The sequence below is a fragment of the Heteronotia binoei genome, chromosome 2, assembly GCF_032191835.1.
Source record: "Heteronotia binoei isolate CCM8104 ecotype False Entrance Well chromosome 2, APGP_CSIRO_Hbin_v1, whole genome shotgun sequence".
NCBI lineage: Eukaryota > Metazoa > Chordata > Lepidosauria > Squamata > Gekkonidae > Heteronotia > Heteronotia binoei.
The window spans coordinates 180,189,826-180,207,994 of NC_083224.1; the positions used below are offsets into that span (position 1 = coordinate 180,189,826).

Genomic DNA, 18,169 nt, shown 5'->3' on the forward strand with positions numbered 1-18,169 from the left:
AAAGCCAGCAATAAATATGAAAACAGAACAAAAGGCAACAATGTCAGGGAGTCTCAAGGGTCTTAATCTCCTTCAGAAGTCATCCTGAACTAGGCAGATTCTGCAAGCATGGCTCAGTGGCAGAGAACCTGCTCTGCAGGGCAGAAGATCCCAGCTTCAACCTCCAGTTGAAAAGATCTGGAAGTGGATGATGCAAAAAGCCTCTTCCCAGTTATGCAAGAGTAAACAGTGATATGCCAGGATTCTGACTTGATATGAAGCCAATGCATATACTAACTTTCCAAGTAAACTGCCCAAGGCAGCACCACGTTAAAGCAATTCTTAACTAACAGCTTCATAGAACTTATAAACTCCAAATATAAAACAGTACAGTAGCTGCCAAACAACCACAATGCTTATAAAAGCAATAAACTGCAAAAATAAACAAAAATCAATGAAGGTGGAGGGTCACAGCAACCAAAAGTGTTAACACTTTCTGAATTCTTGGACAACATCTCCCCCCCCCCTCAAAGAAAAAGGCAGGTTTAATACAGCCTTGTAGGGGAGAGAAACAGAATGTGTAAGGTAAATATATAACACAGAAGGTAGAAGGCCATAAAAACCAAATGAGTAACATTTCTAGAATTCTTTGTTTTTTCAAAGCAACAGGCAGGTTTAAACAGCCTTGTAGGGGCAAGGAACAGTAGAATGTGTAAGGTACATACCTAACACACATTTGAGTGAGTCTTTGTGCGCAAACATATTTACTTACTTCATTCATGCCCTGCTTTTTATCCAAAGAGGGATATCCGAAGCAGCTCACACAATTCTCTGCCCATTCACCCTCACAATAACCCTGACAGGGTATAGATTTGGAATGATAAGAATTTCGAATATTCAAAAAAGGGAGATGTATCTTATATAGATAGACAGACAGATAGCTATATGGAAAATTTCCTATAAAAATGCCATTATTCTTTTTGTAATAGTACTCATTTTAGATGTATAAGTAGTACCAGAATTCCATCCTGCATATTCAGTTTGGATACATAGTTTCTTGACTGATTTCAAAGTATTGCCTTAACATCTACAAAGGGGGGGGGGGGGGGACAACAACCTTGACAGGTAGGTCAGGCTGAGAAAGCAACTACCCCAAGGTCACCCTGCGAGCCTCCACGGCAGGATTGGGAATTCGAACCTGGGACTCCAAGCTACGAGTCTCACTCCCATTAACCCCTCCACTCCACTGCAGGCATTTAAAAAGACTGCTCCCTCCCTTCCCCCGTCCTGCGGGTGTCCCAAGACTGTGCAGCTCTGGCTTCGGAAGACCCCGCTGAAATTTGCATAGCCACGCCCTCCACGAGACTATGATTTGCATGCTCATTTACATGTCCCCAACAAGGGCCGAGTGACTTCTGCTTTAACCCCTCGTGTCCCCTGGGCCTGCCTTCTGGGGCCTTCAGGACTGAGGGAGCCGCGGGGCGGGGGGAGGGCAGCGGTCATTCATCCCTCACGGTCGGTCTGAGGGGAAGAGCCGCGCACTGCAGGACGAGGGGAAAGGACCCGCGTCGTCCCGGCGAGCGACCCCGCCGCTTTGCTCACCTGCTGCCCCGCTTAGGGGGATGCGAAGAGGGCGCCCGGCTGCCCTCCGTTCGCCGCTTCCACAACAAGCGGCGGGGGGGCGACGAGGCCAGCTTCCGGCTTCTACTCGCCATAGAGTCTTTCCTGAACCCGAACACGCGCTTCCGCTTCTCCCTACGATGGGCGCTGCTGGCGCCATTTTGGGTGAGGGCATCGGAACCTGGCAAATAGGGTTGGCGGTCTCCAGGCGGGACCCCCCCCCCCCATTACAGCTCATCTCCAGGCGACAGAGATCAGTTCCCCTGGAGGAAATGGTCGCTTTGGGCGGTTCGCTCTATGGCAGGACCCCCGCCACGGCTACTGGAGGGGAATGGGGGCAGTAGGGTTGCCAGATCCAGGTTGGGAAACTCCTGGAGATCTGGGAATGGAGCCTGGGGAAGCCAGGCACCTCAGTGGGGTATAGCGTCATACAGTCCACTCTCCAAAGCATCCATTTTCTCCAGGGGAACCCATCTCTGTAGCCTGGAGAGGAGCTGTTATTCCTGGGAATCCCCAGGTGCCACCTGGAGACTGGCATCCCTACTTTCCTGTCTTCTCCAGGCTCCACCTCCAAATCTCATGGAGTTTTCCAACCTGGATCTGGCAACTTTAGCTGGCAGTGACTTCCTTGTAGGTTTTTTTTTACATGTTTTGATGCTGGAGGGTGGCTGCTGCATTGGTCTTCGACCTTTTTAGAGATTGCATGTAAAACCTCAAACTAATCATTCTTTAGCAAAAGAACCTCAGAAGGAGTCTCCAGAGTAAAATTCCTGGAGTGGGATTTATTAAGAGGCTTCACACTACCTCCCCCCTCTAGGTTGAGCCAGAATTCAAGTGTTTTCAGTCTCACTATAATATTAAAACCTGTAACTCCCCACCTCACCCCTTAGGGATGTTTACTAGTGAATGATATTAGATGTGAATTTAGCATAACCATTTCACCTTGAGGCTCTTGCATTTGATTTCTCATTACTCTTGTGATTTTCTTGGCTCCTGAGAGGTCTGCCTAGTGAGGACCCACACCCGACATTCAAGAAAGGGGGAGGGGGGGGTCTAGTCCATTAAAGTTTATGCGGGACTAAAATCTTTTTAATCTTGAAGGTGCTGTAACAGTAATAAGATTTTGTGTGCATGCGTGATAAGTGCTGTCATGTTTCTGACTTATGGCAACCCTATGTATTAACGTTTCAAAACTTCCAGTCATTAACGGACTTCCTTTATTGAATCAATCCATCCCATATTGGGTTGTGCTCTCCTGCTGCCTTTTCCTACCATTTCCTGCCAACTTTTCCTACCATTATGGTCTTTTGCAGTGACTCTTGTCTTCTCACAATGTGACCCAAGTATGATAGCATCAGTTTAGTCATTTGAGCTTCTAGGGAGAGCTCGTGCGTCTGGAGTCCACTTACTTGTCCTTTTGGCAGTTCAATGTATCTGTAAAACTCTCCAACACATTTCAAAGGAATCAACTTTCTTCCTCTCAGCTTTCTCCATTGTCCAGCTTTCACACGCACACATAGTAATAGAGAATACCATGGCATGAATTAATTGGATCTTAGTTGCCAGCAACACATCTAGAGTTGCCAGGTCTTACCTGGGTCCCAGTGGGGGATGTCTCTCTCACGCGCAAAGAGTATATGGTGTGAACCAGGCATGTTGCATGGGAGACGCTCTAGCATTTGGTTTAAAAACTCTATGGCACCATAGAGGTTTTTTACTCAAATGCTAGAGCACCCCCTGCACGATGACATCACTTCCAGATGACATAATTGTGCTGGGCACATTGGGCTCTTTTAAAAATTGTTCCCCTTTGTGCCGTTTTCCTGGTCCTACTTGGGCTTCAATTGGTCCAGGTAAGACAAGAGGCCTTCAGGCCATGCAGTGCCCCTCCACTGATTCCTACTTTAGTTTTCTGTGCTTTGTGTTGTGGCTTATGGTACATCTTGACATCAAGAGCATTGTTAGAAATGTAAAATTTCCTGAAATTTAGAAACCACAGGAGGCAAAGCAAGTGTGGGGGGGTTTTTGCCTTTTCCCCTCAGAAAAAAACGGAATTTTGGGGGGGAAATATATATGCAATACTTATTTTTCTATCAAACCTAAACTTATTTTGGTGATTTAATGATATAACACACATAATGTATAACTTAGTCTGCGTATAAAATTGTACTATTTGGTGTATTTATGGAATTTTAAAAGTACAAATATCTTCATTATCAAAAGCCAGTTTGATGTAGTGGTTAAGTTTGCAGACTCTTATCCAGGAGACCTGGGTTTGATTCCCCACTCCTTCACATGCAGCCAGCTGGGTGACCTTGGGTCACTCAGAACTCTGTGAAAGCTGTTCTCTCAGCCCCACCTACCTCACAGGATGTGTACTGTGAGGAGGAGAAGGGAAAGGAAATTGTAAGCCACTCTGAGACTCCAAGTGAAGGGTGGGATATAAATCCAATCTCTTTCTTCATTTTCTGTGAGAAAAATTGCAAGAAAAGATACCCTGTGTATCTTTACTTTTTGCCTTCAGAGGTAGGAAAAAATAGGAAGTTGAAGGTAGAAAACAAATTCTTTAGTACACAAAGTGTATTATTTGGACAGAAACTCTCTCATAGAATTGAAACACTGTCAGCATGTTTAGATATTAAGCTAAGCTTGTTAACACTTCAGAGCTCTTTAATAATGTGTTGTCACTGAATACATTACAGAATATTAGTTGCTGCTGAAATTATTTACATTTAAGCAAAAATGTTTTATGTATCTACAGTATTAAGAGTTTTGAGTACTCCTCCAAATGACCCAACTTTTCCATTGTTAAAATTGAGAAAGTTCTCAGACTTTTTCATGCTGTACATTTGGTATGAGTGAAATGCTTTTTAAGACCAGGGTTTTCTCACTTAAAAAGAGAACATTCCATAAGAGGTTGTTTTTTTTTCCAGTGCTTCCCCAAATTTCTTATTTTTTCCATTGGAAAGACTGAAACATTCCTCAGACTTTTTCATGATATACATTTTGAGTGTGAAAAGCCTTGCCTAAATAAGCATTTTACTCATTCTAAAATAAAAAAATCCAGAGGGTTTTTTTGTGTGCCCCTCTCAATTTTCCAGTTTTACTATAAAAAAATGGAAGGGGGGGGGGGACTCCATTCTCTTCCCAGTTTTTTCCCAGGCCTTCACACCTCTAGGCATACTAAAAGCCTTTTCCCATCAGCCCTTCCAGTAGACAGTGGGCAAAGGGACAGGCATACAGGCCTCCCGAGGTAATGAGTTCAAAGACTGCTGCTCAATGCTGCATCTGAACACATGTGGATGAGTAGTTCTGTATACATGCAGCCATACATGGTGGGCTCAGATGAAGGGAAAACATTCTTTAGAACTCTCCAAAAACGACGAAGAAGAAGAAAATGGCTGCTTTGGAGTCTGGACTTTGTGGTATTATATCCTGCTGAGGTTGCTTTCCTCCCCAACCCCTCCCTCCTCATATCTTACCCCTAAAATCTCCAGAAAATTCCCAACTGGGAGCGGGCAACCCTAGCTGTGACTCCTCCCCCTTAAGTATGTGTGATGGCTCAAAAGAGGAGAACAACTTTGTGCCCCTCTTAAGTCAAGCTCTATGTTCCAAATCGAGGCTCTGCACAAGCCTGGAGTCCATTGGCGTGAATGCTGAGAGGCCACGAGAAAGCACAAACCGTTTCACTGAATATACATCACTAGCTCAGAGAGAAGAGCAGTTGTCTCAGAGCTCTCTCAGCCCCATCTACCCTCACAGGGTGTCTGTTGTGAGGAGTGGAAGGGAAGGAGACTGGAAGCTGCTCTGAGACTCCAAGTGAATGGTGGGGTATTAATCCAATCTCTTCTTCTTAAAGCAATCTTCGAGTTTTGAGAGAACTATTGGGGGGAGGCTAGTTTGCGTCTGTGGCATTTGTGTTCCATCATAAACTCACCCTTTGAGAAGTCTGTAAGGAACAGTTCAACAGTGTACCGCTACAGGGGTGCAAACCGAATGGGCAATGCAGGTGGTCTCTGCATACATAAACTCCCCCAGATCAAATAAATTTGGCACTTTGGCCAGTGTTTTAATAGAAAACACCATAAACAGACAGGCTTAAGGCCATTAAAACAAATCGCTCTCCACGCAGTGCAATAAAAAGTCTCAAGGGAGACATTTCCTGTGAGTATTTTGGATGGCAAAATGAACATGGAAAGGAATTATTGGACCACTGTGGGAGGTCTGGGGTTTTCAAGCTAAGTTTTCATATCGCCAAATGTTATTCCTGTTCCGTGTAACACTTAAGGCATTGGGATGTGGTCTGCCAAGTCATTTTTGAAACTCAAGGACAGACCGAGTCAAAATGTACCCTGTGGTATGTAGAATGTGAACCGGGATCAATATAACTTTGCTCTGCTAATTAGATACCAAGGGTGGCAAAGCTGAAAAAAGACCAGGTGGGATTGAAAACTAGGCCCTGTGAGAAGAAAAAGCTGGTGACACAGAAATGAAACTTTCAGTTAACCTTCTGGTTGGGTAGCGGCAGGGCTGGAATTCTAGCAGGAGCTCCTTTGCATATCAGGCCACACACCCCTGCTGCAGTCAATCCTCTGTAAGCTCTGTAAGGCCTACTGTAAGCTCCAAGAGAATTGGCTACATCAGGGGTGTGTGGCCTAATATGCAAAGAAGCTCCTGCTAGAATTCCACCCCTGGTAGCGGTGTTAAGTTTGCTGCAGCGAGAAAATGTTTTAAAAGGTCAGTGGCACCTTAAAGACTTAATTAACTTACTAAGAGGTTATTAAGAGGGATGGAGTCACACCAATCCAAGGTACAAAAGGTGAAATAATGAGATTTAATTGAGTTAAAGATGGGTGGCAACTGAAACTAAAGGAACCACTTGGGAGAGCCAAAGATAACTTTGCTGCTGAAACGAGTCACGGGGAGATAACCGTAGAGAGAATTTCACATCTGTGGGTTGGAAAAGTGAAAACCACTCCTGCCTGTTTTGGTCTCCAACAATTCCTTTCAGAAAGTTAGTTTACAGCACAACCCCATGCATGTCTCACAGAAATTAATACTACCAGGTAAGTATGCAGGGAGGACTGCAGCCTGGTTTGATGTTGAGAAACAAGGATCAGCTCAGAACGCAGTCAGTTTTGTGCATGCCTCTCTCTGCGTGAATCTTATGAGATTATGAATCTTGTGAGATCTCTCTCTGGGTGAATCTTATGAGATTACCGGATAACAAAGGACAAGGTGTTATGAGTCTGAATCGCTGCAGCACAATTATTTCTATATAGTAACTGTTAAAAGGATACCAACTGGAAGAATCTGTGCATCTTCAGAGTAAATCCACATTTTGCTTCCCACTTTCTGTTTCTGAGCAGGACAGCACTAAGGGCCCTTGCTATCCCTACGGCTGCCATTGTTATTTGCGCCAATATGTCATTACACATCTGAAAGAAATGATTTCACCCACGGTTACAGTCACAAATGTATTTGCGTCTCTGTGCTACAACAATGCAATGCCATAAATACGGCATATTGTCATTTCCAATGGATATGTTACAAGGGGGCCCCCATTCAGCACAGTAAGATGAAGCCCAGCACTAGATTTAAAAGTAGAGTTACCTGGTCCCTCGTGGCAACCAGCTGGGAATGGGGAGTGGGGGCTACCAGGAGAAAAAGGCCCAGGCCACACTGCCAGTGTCACACAGGAAGTGAAGTCATCACACCAGCAGATTCTGGGCAACACCCTGGTATTAGAGCAAAAACTCTATGGTATAACCGGCTTCTACCAGAGTTTTTGCCCAAATACCAGAGTGTCATTTGGAAGTCACTGGAGTGATGACATAACTTCCTGCGTGAGGCCGGTAACGTGGGCTGTTGGGGGGGGGCGCCTCCACCAGAGGCTGGCAACCCTATGTAAAAGTTTCATTCAAGCGCATAGGGGGAAAGACAACTCTGTTATATTTGCTACCCAATTCGATTATTGCTCATAAACAAAGGAGTTCAGTTCAAAAGTCATGGGCATCCAGCATGGTGGGACCATATCATCTTTTTTTAAATAGAAATTAAGATAGCTGCTTAATATACATAACAATGTTAACTTTCTAATTAATATTTGGCAAACACTGTACAAAAGAAAAGATAAAAGTGTTACTGAACAGCTAAGGCTTCTCCAGCGCAACACCGACCAACAGAAACAGACTGCACAGACTTGTCAAGGCTGCTCTCATGCATTACTAAGGGTGGGGGGGGGGGGAGAGAAAGACTTTGTTCAGCAACTTTTCTTGTTTGAGATTATAGAGGAAGAGAATAATCTAATACAGCAGCCTGCTCTATCGGGCTCCAAAGCTGTAGTAGTAAGGGTCGTCCGGTCGATATCCGTAAGCGGTGGTGGGGCGGCTTGGGATACCCACGGGCTGGCCGAATCCATCCATTGCAACGCTGCATAGAAAAGAAAAGACCGTTGAGTTGACATCTGCAGTATAGAGTGACAAGCTCTGGTTTTTTCGGAATGGGAAACAAAAGCAAAAAGAAAAAAATATTTTTTTTCTTACCAGACTGCCTCATCATCAAATTTTACTAAATTAACTTACACCTATAACAAGCACAAATTAGGTTATTGATTTAGCAAAAACCCTATTAAGAAAAGAACATGAAAATATTTTTTGTTCATAGCAAATTACATGAAGTACATCAAATACAGCCAATTACTTTATCTATCTCTATCTAAACCATTTCTCCTGCAAACATTAAAAGCAAGTCTACCAAATTACCAAATTGTTTGAATTCTGCAGCCGTTATGCTATCTAGCTTTTCACCATTGATCCTATTTTCACATCATTAGAAACAGTCTCTCTAAATAGGCAAACTGTCAGTGTTTACTTATTCACCGGGGGAAAAAAGAGAAAAACAAAAACAAAAAAAAGACCCGGATTCCAAAGTCCTTCTTCCCAAGGGTTAAAAACTTTAAAGTTCCTTTAGTTTCTGCATCCAAATTGTATCTGAGGCAGCCCATTTGTCCATAGTTTATCTTCTGGTGTCACCTTACAATTCTTAGTCAGAATTCCTTGTTCAGCCATTCACCAAAGCAGAGAGAAAAAAATCCAAAATCCTTTTTACGAATAGCCTTCCAAAATCAGATTCGCTGATTGAAGTGCAGTTTTTCTCTTCTCATCATGGCCCGCCACCTCAACCACCGAAGAGAGAGTTCATCGCCATTTCCCCTTCTCCATTTGATCTTATTAGCGCTCAACATTCAGTGAAGTTTTGAAAATGCGTCAGAGGAGACCGTTTTCGTTTTCCTTTGTTTGTTTCGCATAATAAGTTTCCCCCTCTGCTATCACTGCCACCAATTCACTCTTTTTAGTGCAGGGCCCCTGTAGATTTGCCCTTTCATTAGCTGCTGGATCCTCTTCACTCAAATCATTAGCTGTAAGCATAAAATAATCTTTAAGAAGCTGCGTAAATGAAATGAAATCTTCCTTTAAAGATTTGCACTGATATCTTTTCCATGTGCCATTTCATTAAATGATGCCATATTAAAACTCAGATTGTGCATTCAAAGCTCAGTCTCTTAAATTAGATTGTATATTCGCTTCGCTCTTGTTAGTCCTCATTCTACAGCAGCTTCAACGGAAGTTGTTAAGAGGCATTCTTTCAGCTAGTCAGATAATGAAGACAGAACTTTCTGTATATCCCTTTTGTATTCAGATCGTATTGCAAATTCTTGATGGTCTTTGTAATATATATCCAAGTAAAGTCCGGGTCAATTTTAATATTTGTATTCAAACCAGTTTGAATAGTTAAGACTGCTCATAACGTTCTGAGGCCTTTTGAAGTAAGCCTTGAGCTAGTCTATTGATATGTTAAGTGACCCATCAGGGGGGGGGTAGAGTTAGAAAAAAAAAACATCTACTTGTTAGGTAGAGTTCGCTTTAGAAGTGGAGAAATGTTGCTTTAAAGATGTACTGGAGAAAGTGAAAGCATAAAGCAGTCGGGAGTTCTTCTTTTTCTGCTGATATAACAGCTTTCATAGCTGCGGAGCTTCAGGAAGCACGACGAGTCTCGGGGGGGGGGCAGTTGCTGCTGGCCCCTTCCTCCCCGTGCGATTCCCATGCCGAAGAGAAAACTCTACAAGCCTTCCCTTTGGGAGTATCACTTCGGTGATACCCCTCCAACGACCAGATTCAGAGTTGCTGCGGAGAGCATCTGCAGACAACTCTGAAGCCAAGATGATGGATCCCGGAAGTCCCATGTCATTTTCAACGCCGGAACTGGCTCTAGCACCGCGTTTCGGCTCTTTAAATCCCCCCTCCCCAGCCGAACACTCGAAACACGGCTAAAACCGCACCACGGGGGTGGGGCGCGCTCACCGGCTCTCAGGAAGAGCGTGTTGAAAGGATGACCCCTGCTGCTACTGACTCCTCCCCTCCCCACTTCCTGGATGGGAGAGAGGAGTGCGGTTTTAGCCGCGTTTTGAGTGTTTGGCCAGGGAGGGAGGGGCTTTAAAGAGCCAGAACGCGGCGCTAGAGCCAGTTCCAGTGTTGAAAATGCACGGGGGGGGGGGGGTGTTGAAGGGTCCAAACTCCGGAGGGAGGGAGGAGGAGGCACGGCTGGGGGGAAGGCGGCGGGGGCACAGAGCCACGGCGGAGGGAGGCAAAGGGAATGGAGGGGCGGGCAGCAGTAGCGGCGGGGGAGGCAGGCAGGCAAACTAGGTGCTTGCCTGGGGCACAGGAGCCCAATTAGCTGCCCCCCCTCCCAGCGCTTTAGGCAACCGCCTAGTTTGCCTAGCGGGATAGCCAGTCCTGCTCTTCACCCATTTGATCCTCAGAAGATTCTGGGGTGAACAGAACAGGAGGCATTCTTTAAGAGTGTGGTTCATGAATCCAGTGACTGATAAGTTCAACAAATTCTGATAACCTGAAAGTCGGGCATCTATGTCTCCTACAGATAGACAACTGGATTCACCCATATGCAGTTGATCCATACAGTGTTACTTCCACAGACACTGTATGTTCTATATTCCTTTTACCTGCTAGCATCTTAAATTTTATTAAGAATTCCATGTAATCAGTTATTAACAAAATTAAAAACTGCAAACATAACAAAGGTACAGAAAACATGTAATGGGATGAGAATGGCACTGGTTGCCCTAACTCAGGGATGGGCCAAACTGTGCCTCTTTCACACATATTGTGTGGCTCTCAAGCCCCCACTATTTCATCAGCTGGCTTGGAGAAGGCAGTTCTCTCTTTAAATCACTTCTCCAAGCCAAGCCAGCCAACAGCTTGGAGAATATATGTAAAGTTGCTTTCTTTCCACCTCTCCCTCTCTCCACATCTATTTGACTGCCTGCCTGCCTTCCCACTCTCAAACATCTGACTTTCATGTCTTGCAGCTCTCAAACATCTGGCGCTTATTCTATGTGGCTCTTACATTAAGCAACTTTGGCCATCCCTGTCCTGATAATGTTCCCTAAGAGAATGCCAGGGGGAGTGCATCCCTGTTTTTTCTCTTGGATCACTTGGTGGCTCTGAAACCAATGACCAAGGTATCCTTCTGCAGATGCTGGCTGGGTTTGGAAGTAGGGGATGCAGTGATTATGCTCTTGCTTGGCTGACCAACTCCAGAAGGTGGTGCTAGAGGACTGCTCTGCTTGCCCTCATGGCTTTTAAGCTATGGGATCCTACAGAGATCTATACACTCCTCCATGCTGTTTATCAAGGTCCTCCAGGGACCTGAAGTGAGGTGTTGCCAATATACAGATGACATCCATCTCTATTCCATCTTAACAGCTGAGCAAATTGGGTCTTTGGAAGTCCTGAACATGTGCCTGGAAAAGCAAATGGGATGGATGAAGGCCAATAAACTGAAGCTCAATCCAGACAAGATTGCAATGTTGTGCTTGAGGAATGCAGAGTTATAAATCCCCTATCTTGTATCTTGGGGATGCTGCTGGTTTGTGAACGATGACTGGAAGCTCAGTTCTCCTTCATGGCGCATAGTGCCTTTCATCACCTTTGGATGAAATGCCACTTGTCCCTGTTCCCATGAAAACTATGATTTGGCCATTGTGATCCAACACTTTTATCAAATCCAGTAATACTATCTGCATAGAACTTTAAAAACTGCCTGGAAACATCATTTGGTGCAAACTACAGTGACCAGGCTATTGCCAAGGGCCAGGATACAGGGACTGTAGAACGTTATTTTATGGTCTGCTTCTAGCCTGAGGACTATTTCAGGCTGTTCTATTTTATACAGTTTTTACAGGCCGGCCATGGCTTATTTTTATTATTTTATATTGTTTTTATGGTATTCTTTTTACTTGTGAATCAACTCTAGAGAAATGACATATAAATTCCATCAATAAATAATGTGAAAATAGTACGATCATTGATGGAATTAGTTAGTCCCTGTAGCAAAGATGGTTCAGGAAGTTACATTAGATGCACACCCCTAGATTTGTAAACTTCTGTATGCAGAAAAATATTTATATACCCACCTTTGAACCACGCACATCAAAAAACAATATAAAAACAATTAGATTTTTAAAAACCCATTAAAACAGACATCTGATACATGCTGGTATCAAGTTGGTTAGCCTAAAGGCAACATTGAACATATGAAACTGCCTTATACTGAATCAGACCCTCGGTCCATCAAAGTCAGTATTGTCTACTCAAACTGGCAGCAGCTTTCCAGGTTTTTCACGCCTACTTGCCTGGACCCTTCGAATTTCCATCTTCTTCTACAACTGTTTATATAATTTACACTGAGTTTCAGTCTCCCAAATATTTGCATGTTCTCCCGTCAGCAGTGGCTACTGTATCAGTTCTTGGCTGAGAATTCCTTTACTAGCATTGGATTGCTGTCCTGTCACATCATCAAAGTTTTCAGGGAGGTGGATCTTTTGTGTCCAATCTTTCACGCTTCTATGCCTTGCAAAGATGGCTAAGGAACATGCAAAGAAGAAGAGTTCCCCCCCCTGAGCCCCTAGATGGCACACTCCCCTCACTTATGGATCATCGCAGCAGCAGCTTCCAGCCATTTCCAATCGACTTCAACTTTCTCCAAATGACTCCTGAACACATTTTTTAATTAGGGAAGGGAGGGGAAAATCATGGTTTCAATTATGTTCTGATCAAATCAGTCCTTTTAGTTTGATAAACATGCAAGTAATTAGGTGCAGAGCCTTAGAAGTTAAAGCTTGAGACGTCCTGGCTGTCTCCAAACGGCCTCGGTATGCCACTGGTGCCAAACGGAGCTGTAAGGACAGTGGCTCAGCCAATGACAATTTGGGATATTAAGCAATACAAAAGACCAAACCTATTTAAGCTTTTCAGTCACTCAGCAGGTTGTAAATCTGGCCTAATTTGAATGTTAACTTTTGCAGCACAGTTGCTATTTCTCTATTGGTCCTCTCCCAGACTTGTTAACAGCCATATCTGAAGTTTCACAATACATGGGTATCTAAATAGATGGAGGTACAGTATTGAAGGGGAGCCCCAGATGTTTCCTGGGCCCTTGTGTCTCTCTTTCCTACCCAGGGATCCATACAAGGAAGACGGAAACTTGTAAGAACCCACATCCCAAGCTATTGATCAGAAGGCCAAACCAGAAAATATGCAAAAGATCTGTGTGTAGGAGGGAGGGACAGTGGCTCAGTGGTAGAGCATCTGCTTGGTAAGCAGAAGGTCCCAGGTTCAGTCCCTGGCATCTCCAACTAAAAGGGTCCAGGCAAATAGGTGTGAAAAACCTTAGCTTGAGACCCTGGAGAGCCACTGCCAGTCTGAGTAGACAATACTGATTTTGATGGACCGAAGGTCTGATTCAGTATAAGGCAGCTTCATATGTTCAAGGACCTTCTGCGGTTTGGTTGGCTTTTTTAAAAAGCATCTGTGGTTCCCAGCAGCTGCTCTGAAGATTAGGAAAGTTTCTCTGGGTGATACAGTTGTAACCCTTTCTTCTCATGCCTCTTCCGCCATTTAAATTATAAACTCCTCCAACTTGCAATTTGCTCTGTGCATGGAGTTGGGGACGGGGGGGGGGGGGGAGATGCCTGACCATGTGTGTCTTCCACCCACCCTTGCAGAGTGAACTACAGCTTTTAAATCATGGCAGCAGTACAAGACGAAAGGGTTAAACACCTTCTCACATAGAAATTGGGGGCTGCTAACAAGCGTTCATAAAACAGCAAGAACAATTTGATACATGGATCTTTTACATCTTGTCTAGCGCTGCAGTCCAAGCTCTGCTCACGACCTGAGTTCAATGCTGGCAGAAGCTGGGGTCATAGGTTGACTCAGCCTCCATCCTTCTGAAGTTGGTAAAATGAGTACCCAGCTTGCTGGGGGTAAAGTGCAGATGACTGGGGAAAGCAATGGCAAACCACCCTGTAACAAAAAGCCTGCCAAAAAAACATTGTGATGTGACATCACCCTATGGGTCAGTAATGACTCGGTGCAGGACAGGGGACTACCTTAACCTATCCCAAATACACAAGTGGTTCAAGGCTGCCTAGAGTTTTATTATTGTTGAAGCTCAGAGATGCACTCCTAAGACAAGGCTGCCTAGAACGCCTAACAGGCAGCCTGAAATCCGTGAAACGGGCAGATGCCAGGAATGAATGTTCTCCATCTAAGAACAAATGACACTCTTGAAATATCAAGAGGCTTTTAAATGGCTATGCAGATTCCCCAAAGTCTTTACATGCCTATTAGCACAGTTTTTTTTGTCCTCAAGAGTGGAAAGGAGGACACTCCAGACTGGGATTTGAAGTGCAAGCAACACACACTGCTCTCCCCCAGATCCACGTGGAGTGTGAGTCCTGCCAAACAGCTAGAGCCCAGTAGCACCTTAGAGAGCAACAAGATTTTCAGGGTATGAGCCTTCAACGAGTCAAAGTTCCCTTCATCAGATGCAAACAGGAACAGTGAGTGTTATATAGAGTCACACAAGCGTCTTGTTGGCTGGTGGAAACTAGCAGCTGACTGGAGGCATTTTCTTGGCATGTTATTTCTCTTGTTCCCATCAAACTTCCTTTTTTCAGTTTTGGAAGAACACAGAAAATAATTATTCAGAGGCTGTAGCTTGTACCAATCCATTGCGGGAACACTTATCTAGCTTTTCAGCAACTATTTTATTTTTATAAGCAGTGCATGAGAATCATCACCATCCCCTTGCTTGTGCGGTGTTTTGTGGGCCTGTCCCTTTATTCCCTTTTTTTTTTAAAAAAGACTGTGCATTCAGATCCCATAAAAGCAGCAAACAGAAGCCTTCAACAGGCCTGCCCAGTAAGGGACATGATGCTGCAGTAACACACACGAGATGGATAAGGATTTTGCTCACAGAACTGCCAGTCTTACTAATGGGACTGTATCCCCCCAGTTCAGAGCCACAGGCTACTGAAGCCCCTTCCTCTATGTTGTGTTAACAAGCTAGCAATCTAATTCAAATTTAATATCCACCAATCACCACCTTTTAAACACATTCAATTTTATATACAGCCACCTCGGTGTGCTCTGGTAGTTTGCAGATCCCGGCTATAAGAGAAATCCCTGCTGTTTTGTGCAGCCACTGCTCCTCTGGGGATTTTTTTTAAAAGGTAGAAGATAGAACTAATCAGTTACCAGCATCTGTTAGGGCTTGAGTATGGGAGATCTGTGATTAGCTTCTACCAGAGTTCCCCAATACCAGTACAGAGCCCTCTAGAAGTGAGGGGAAATGGCACTCAGGATGGGAGTGGTACACCAGTTTGGTGCAGGGGTTAAGCGCATGGACTCTTATCTGGGAGAACTGGGTTTGATTCCCCACTTCTCCACATGCACCTGCTGGAGTGACCTTGGGTCAGTCACAAGGTCTCTCAGAGCTGTTCTGCTCAAGAGCAGTTCTCAGAGAGCTCTCTCAGCCCGACCTACCTCACAGGGCGTCTGGCGTGGGGAGGGGAAGGGAAAGGAGATTGTAAACTGCTCTAAGGCTCTCCTCTTCTTCACCCTTTCCTCGCATGTAATTGCTCTGAAGTAAATCACCACCCGCTGCCAAGCTGCAATGAGCTGGGGAAGGGAGGGCAAGAGGACTGGAATGCCCATCCCTCCTCACCCGAAGACGCGTATTACAGCTGAAACAAGAAGATGACTGCAGATTTCTACCCTGCCCTTCTCTCTGAAACAGAGTGCCTTACAATCTCCTATATCTCCTTCCCCACAACAGACACCCTGTGAGGTGGGTGGGGCTAAGAGGGCAACTCCTGTGATAGCTATGGCTAACCCAAGGCCATTCCAGCAGCTGTAAATGGAGGCGTGGGGAATCAAACCTGGTTCTCCCAGATAAGAGTCCGCACACTTAACCACTACATCAAACTGGCAAGGACAGAGAGAGTTTTAATTTTTTTTTAATTTATTCAAGGTATTTAGATGCCACCTTTCCATTTCAAGAATGAACACTCTCTCCCCAGTGTCATTTCCCCTGTCTTCAAAGCTGCCACATGGGGCTATTAAATTAGGAAGGAAGGAAACCACAGGAGAACCTCATTGTGGATCTTCCGTGACATGCCTGGTTCGGCCCTCAAACTACATAGTCAAAAAAGCTTGCTTTAGAAGACTGTGGAATGTACTGGTGGGTCTAAAGGTACTTGCTGCCTTCCCCTGGATGGTGCACCGCAATGACTGGGAGACACAGAGTTAAACAGAGGAACAGCTTAGCTTAGCTAATTACTGTGAAATGCTAACCTCAGTTGCTGGATCATTTTGAGACCCTTTAAAATAGGAACTGTGTATTTTACCCCCCCTGCACTCTTAATGATTTGTTTTTTTAGTCTGAAATCATTTCCAGCCATCGGTTATGCTTGTGGTCTCTACATATGCACTCCTCTCGAGCACAAATATTTCTTTTTCCTATTGGGCTGCCAGCCTTGTCAGAGCAAATTTCACTGTAAACTGAAGGCTGATACTTAAAACCTCTTGGATTACCCAGGCCACTAGCAGGATCTAGGACCTTTCCAGACTGACAGCTGAGCTTTCTAATTTGCTTGTGCAGACATGTCAAAAAAAGGGGGGGAAAATGTTCCGGAAATGCACCAAGGACGGGAAATATGTATGTATTTCTTTCGAAGTTATGATTCAAAGCAAATAAAATGCCAAATGTATTCAGGATCCTAGAAGGGTCCGAGGCACATCAAAATGTAATGAGCCCGTAATGAGAACAGAGCCATACTGACTGAGAGATGACAAACTTCGTCTCGCTCAAAGGAGGTTAACGTCTTTCGCAGTCCGGGTCCTAGAGAGCTTAGGAGAGCTGGCATCCCTCACTGTATTCATGAAAGGTCAACATTTTCATGAGTAGCAAGACCCTGATCAATCAACAGTAACAAGGAGATTAAGGCATGAGAAGAAAAAACCCCACTGTACAAGTTTAGCATACTAAACTCAAGTCAACAACCAGCTGGGCATCTATCCCCTGGCCCTCTCAGAGCTGCCTGGCCCACCTTAGTTTCAACATTCCACAAATGAATATATGAAGCTGCTTTATATTGAATCAGACCATTGTTTCACCCAGGCCAGTACCAGTGTTCCCTCTAAGCTGAGTTAAGAGTGAGCTAGCTCACAGATTTTTAGCCTCCAGCTCAGACATTTTTGTCTTCACTCAGGAAGGATGACCCCAGAGCACACTAATTTATGCAGCAGCTTACAATGCTAGTTGTTCACAAAGTAGAATTTCTGCTCACAAGACTCTGCAACTTAGAGGGGACATTGGTCAGTACTATCTGTTTTCTGTCTGGCAGTGACTTTGGGTAAAGCTCTTTCACATCAGCTACTACCTGGTACTTTCGACCGGAAATGTCGGGGACTGAACCTGTGAATGTCTGCATGCAACACAGATGGGTCTGCAACTGAACCATGACCAAAGGCATGTAGCATGGAAGGCTTGTACAAGCCAACACTCAATTCTGAGGGCAAGAATAGCTCTTGCAAAGTCATAGCAACCTGCACAAATATGTACCATTGAAGACATTATGGAGGCAGGGGGAATCCACTACCCCACCATATGCCAAACAAACCTAAACTTCTCTGACCTATTTTTGCAGATAATATAAAACCCTGAAGTTTGCTGTATGATGTTTATAAGTTCATTTTCTACCTGATTGGCCAGTCATTATGTTCTTAGGAAAATAAGATATGGCAAAATATGATAACCTAGACCTCTTGAGGTTTAAAGCGTAAGGGGGTAGGGGCACTAGGGAAATTCCTGTCTTGGTTGTCCAAATGCTGCATAGGTTAATTGGCTTTGTAGACCCCCTCACTGTGCCCTTTTGTCACTGGTATAATAGCCCAATCCCGTCAGATCTCAGTAATTAAGCAGGATCAGCCCTGGCTGGTATTTGGATGGGAGACCTTGAAGGAATACCAGGATTGTGATGCAGAGGCAGGCAATGGCAAACCACCTCTGAACGTCTCTTGCCTTGAAAACCTCACAGAGTCACCATAAGTCAGTTGTGACTTGACAGTACTTTCCACCACCACTGAAGCTGGTCCAATCGCAGCCGAAGGCCTTTGAGTAACCAGTGAATGCTTCCTTGCAC

General features: G+C 44.6%; 2 protein-coding genes across 2 annotated transcripts in view; both read right to left on the reverse strand.

The window, feature by feature from the left end:
- The window catches only part of SCYL3 (SCY1 like pseudokinase 3), a 30,716-nt gene extending 29,019 nt beyond the window's left edge, over nucleotides 1-1,697 (reverse strand). Inside the window, exon 1 of the mRNA XM_060232597.1 lies at nucleotides 1,582-1,697. The gene's annotated coding sequence lies outside the window, so the exon portion shown is untranslated. The remainder of the gene's footprint in view (nucleotides 1-1,581) is intronic.
- A 5,365-nt stretch (nucleotides 1,698-7,062) lies between these two features.
- KIFAP3 (kinesin associated protein 3) overlaps nucleotides 7,063-18,169 on the reverse strand; it is an 83,045-nt gene continuing 71,938 nt past the window's right edge. The window contains exon 20 of the mRNA XM_060232585.1: nucleotides 7,063-8,031. Within this exon, the coding sequence (XP_060088568.1) occupies nucleotides 7,923-8,031 (109 nt within the window). The 3' untranslated portion in view covers nucleotides 7,063-7,922. The remainder of the gene's footprint in view (nucleotides 8,032-18,169) is intronic.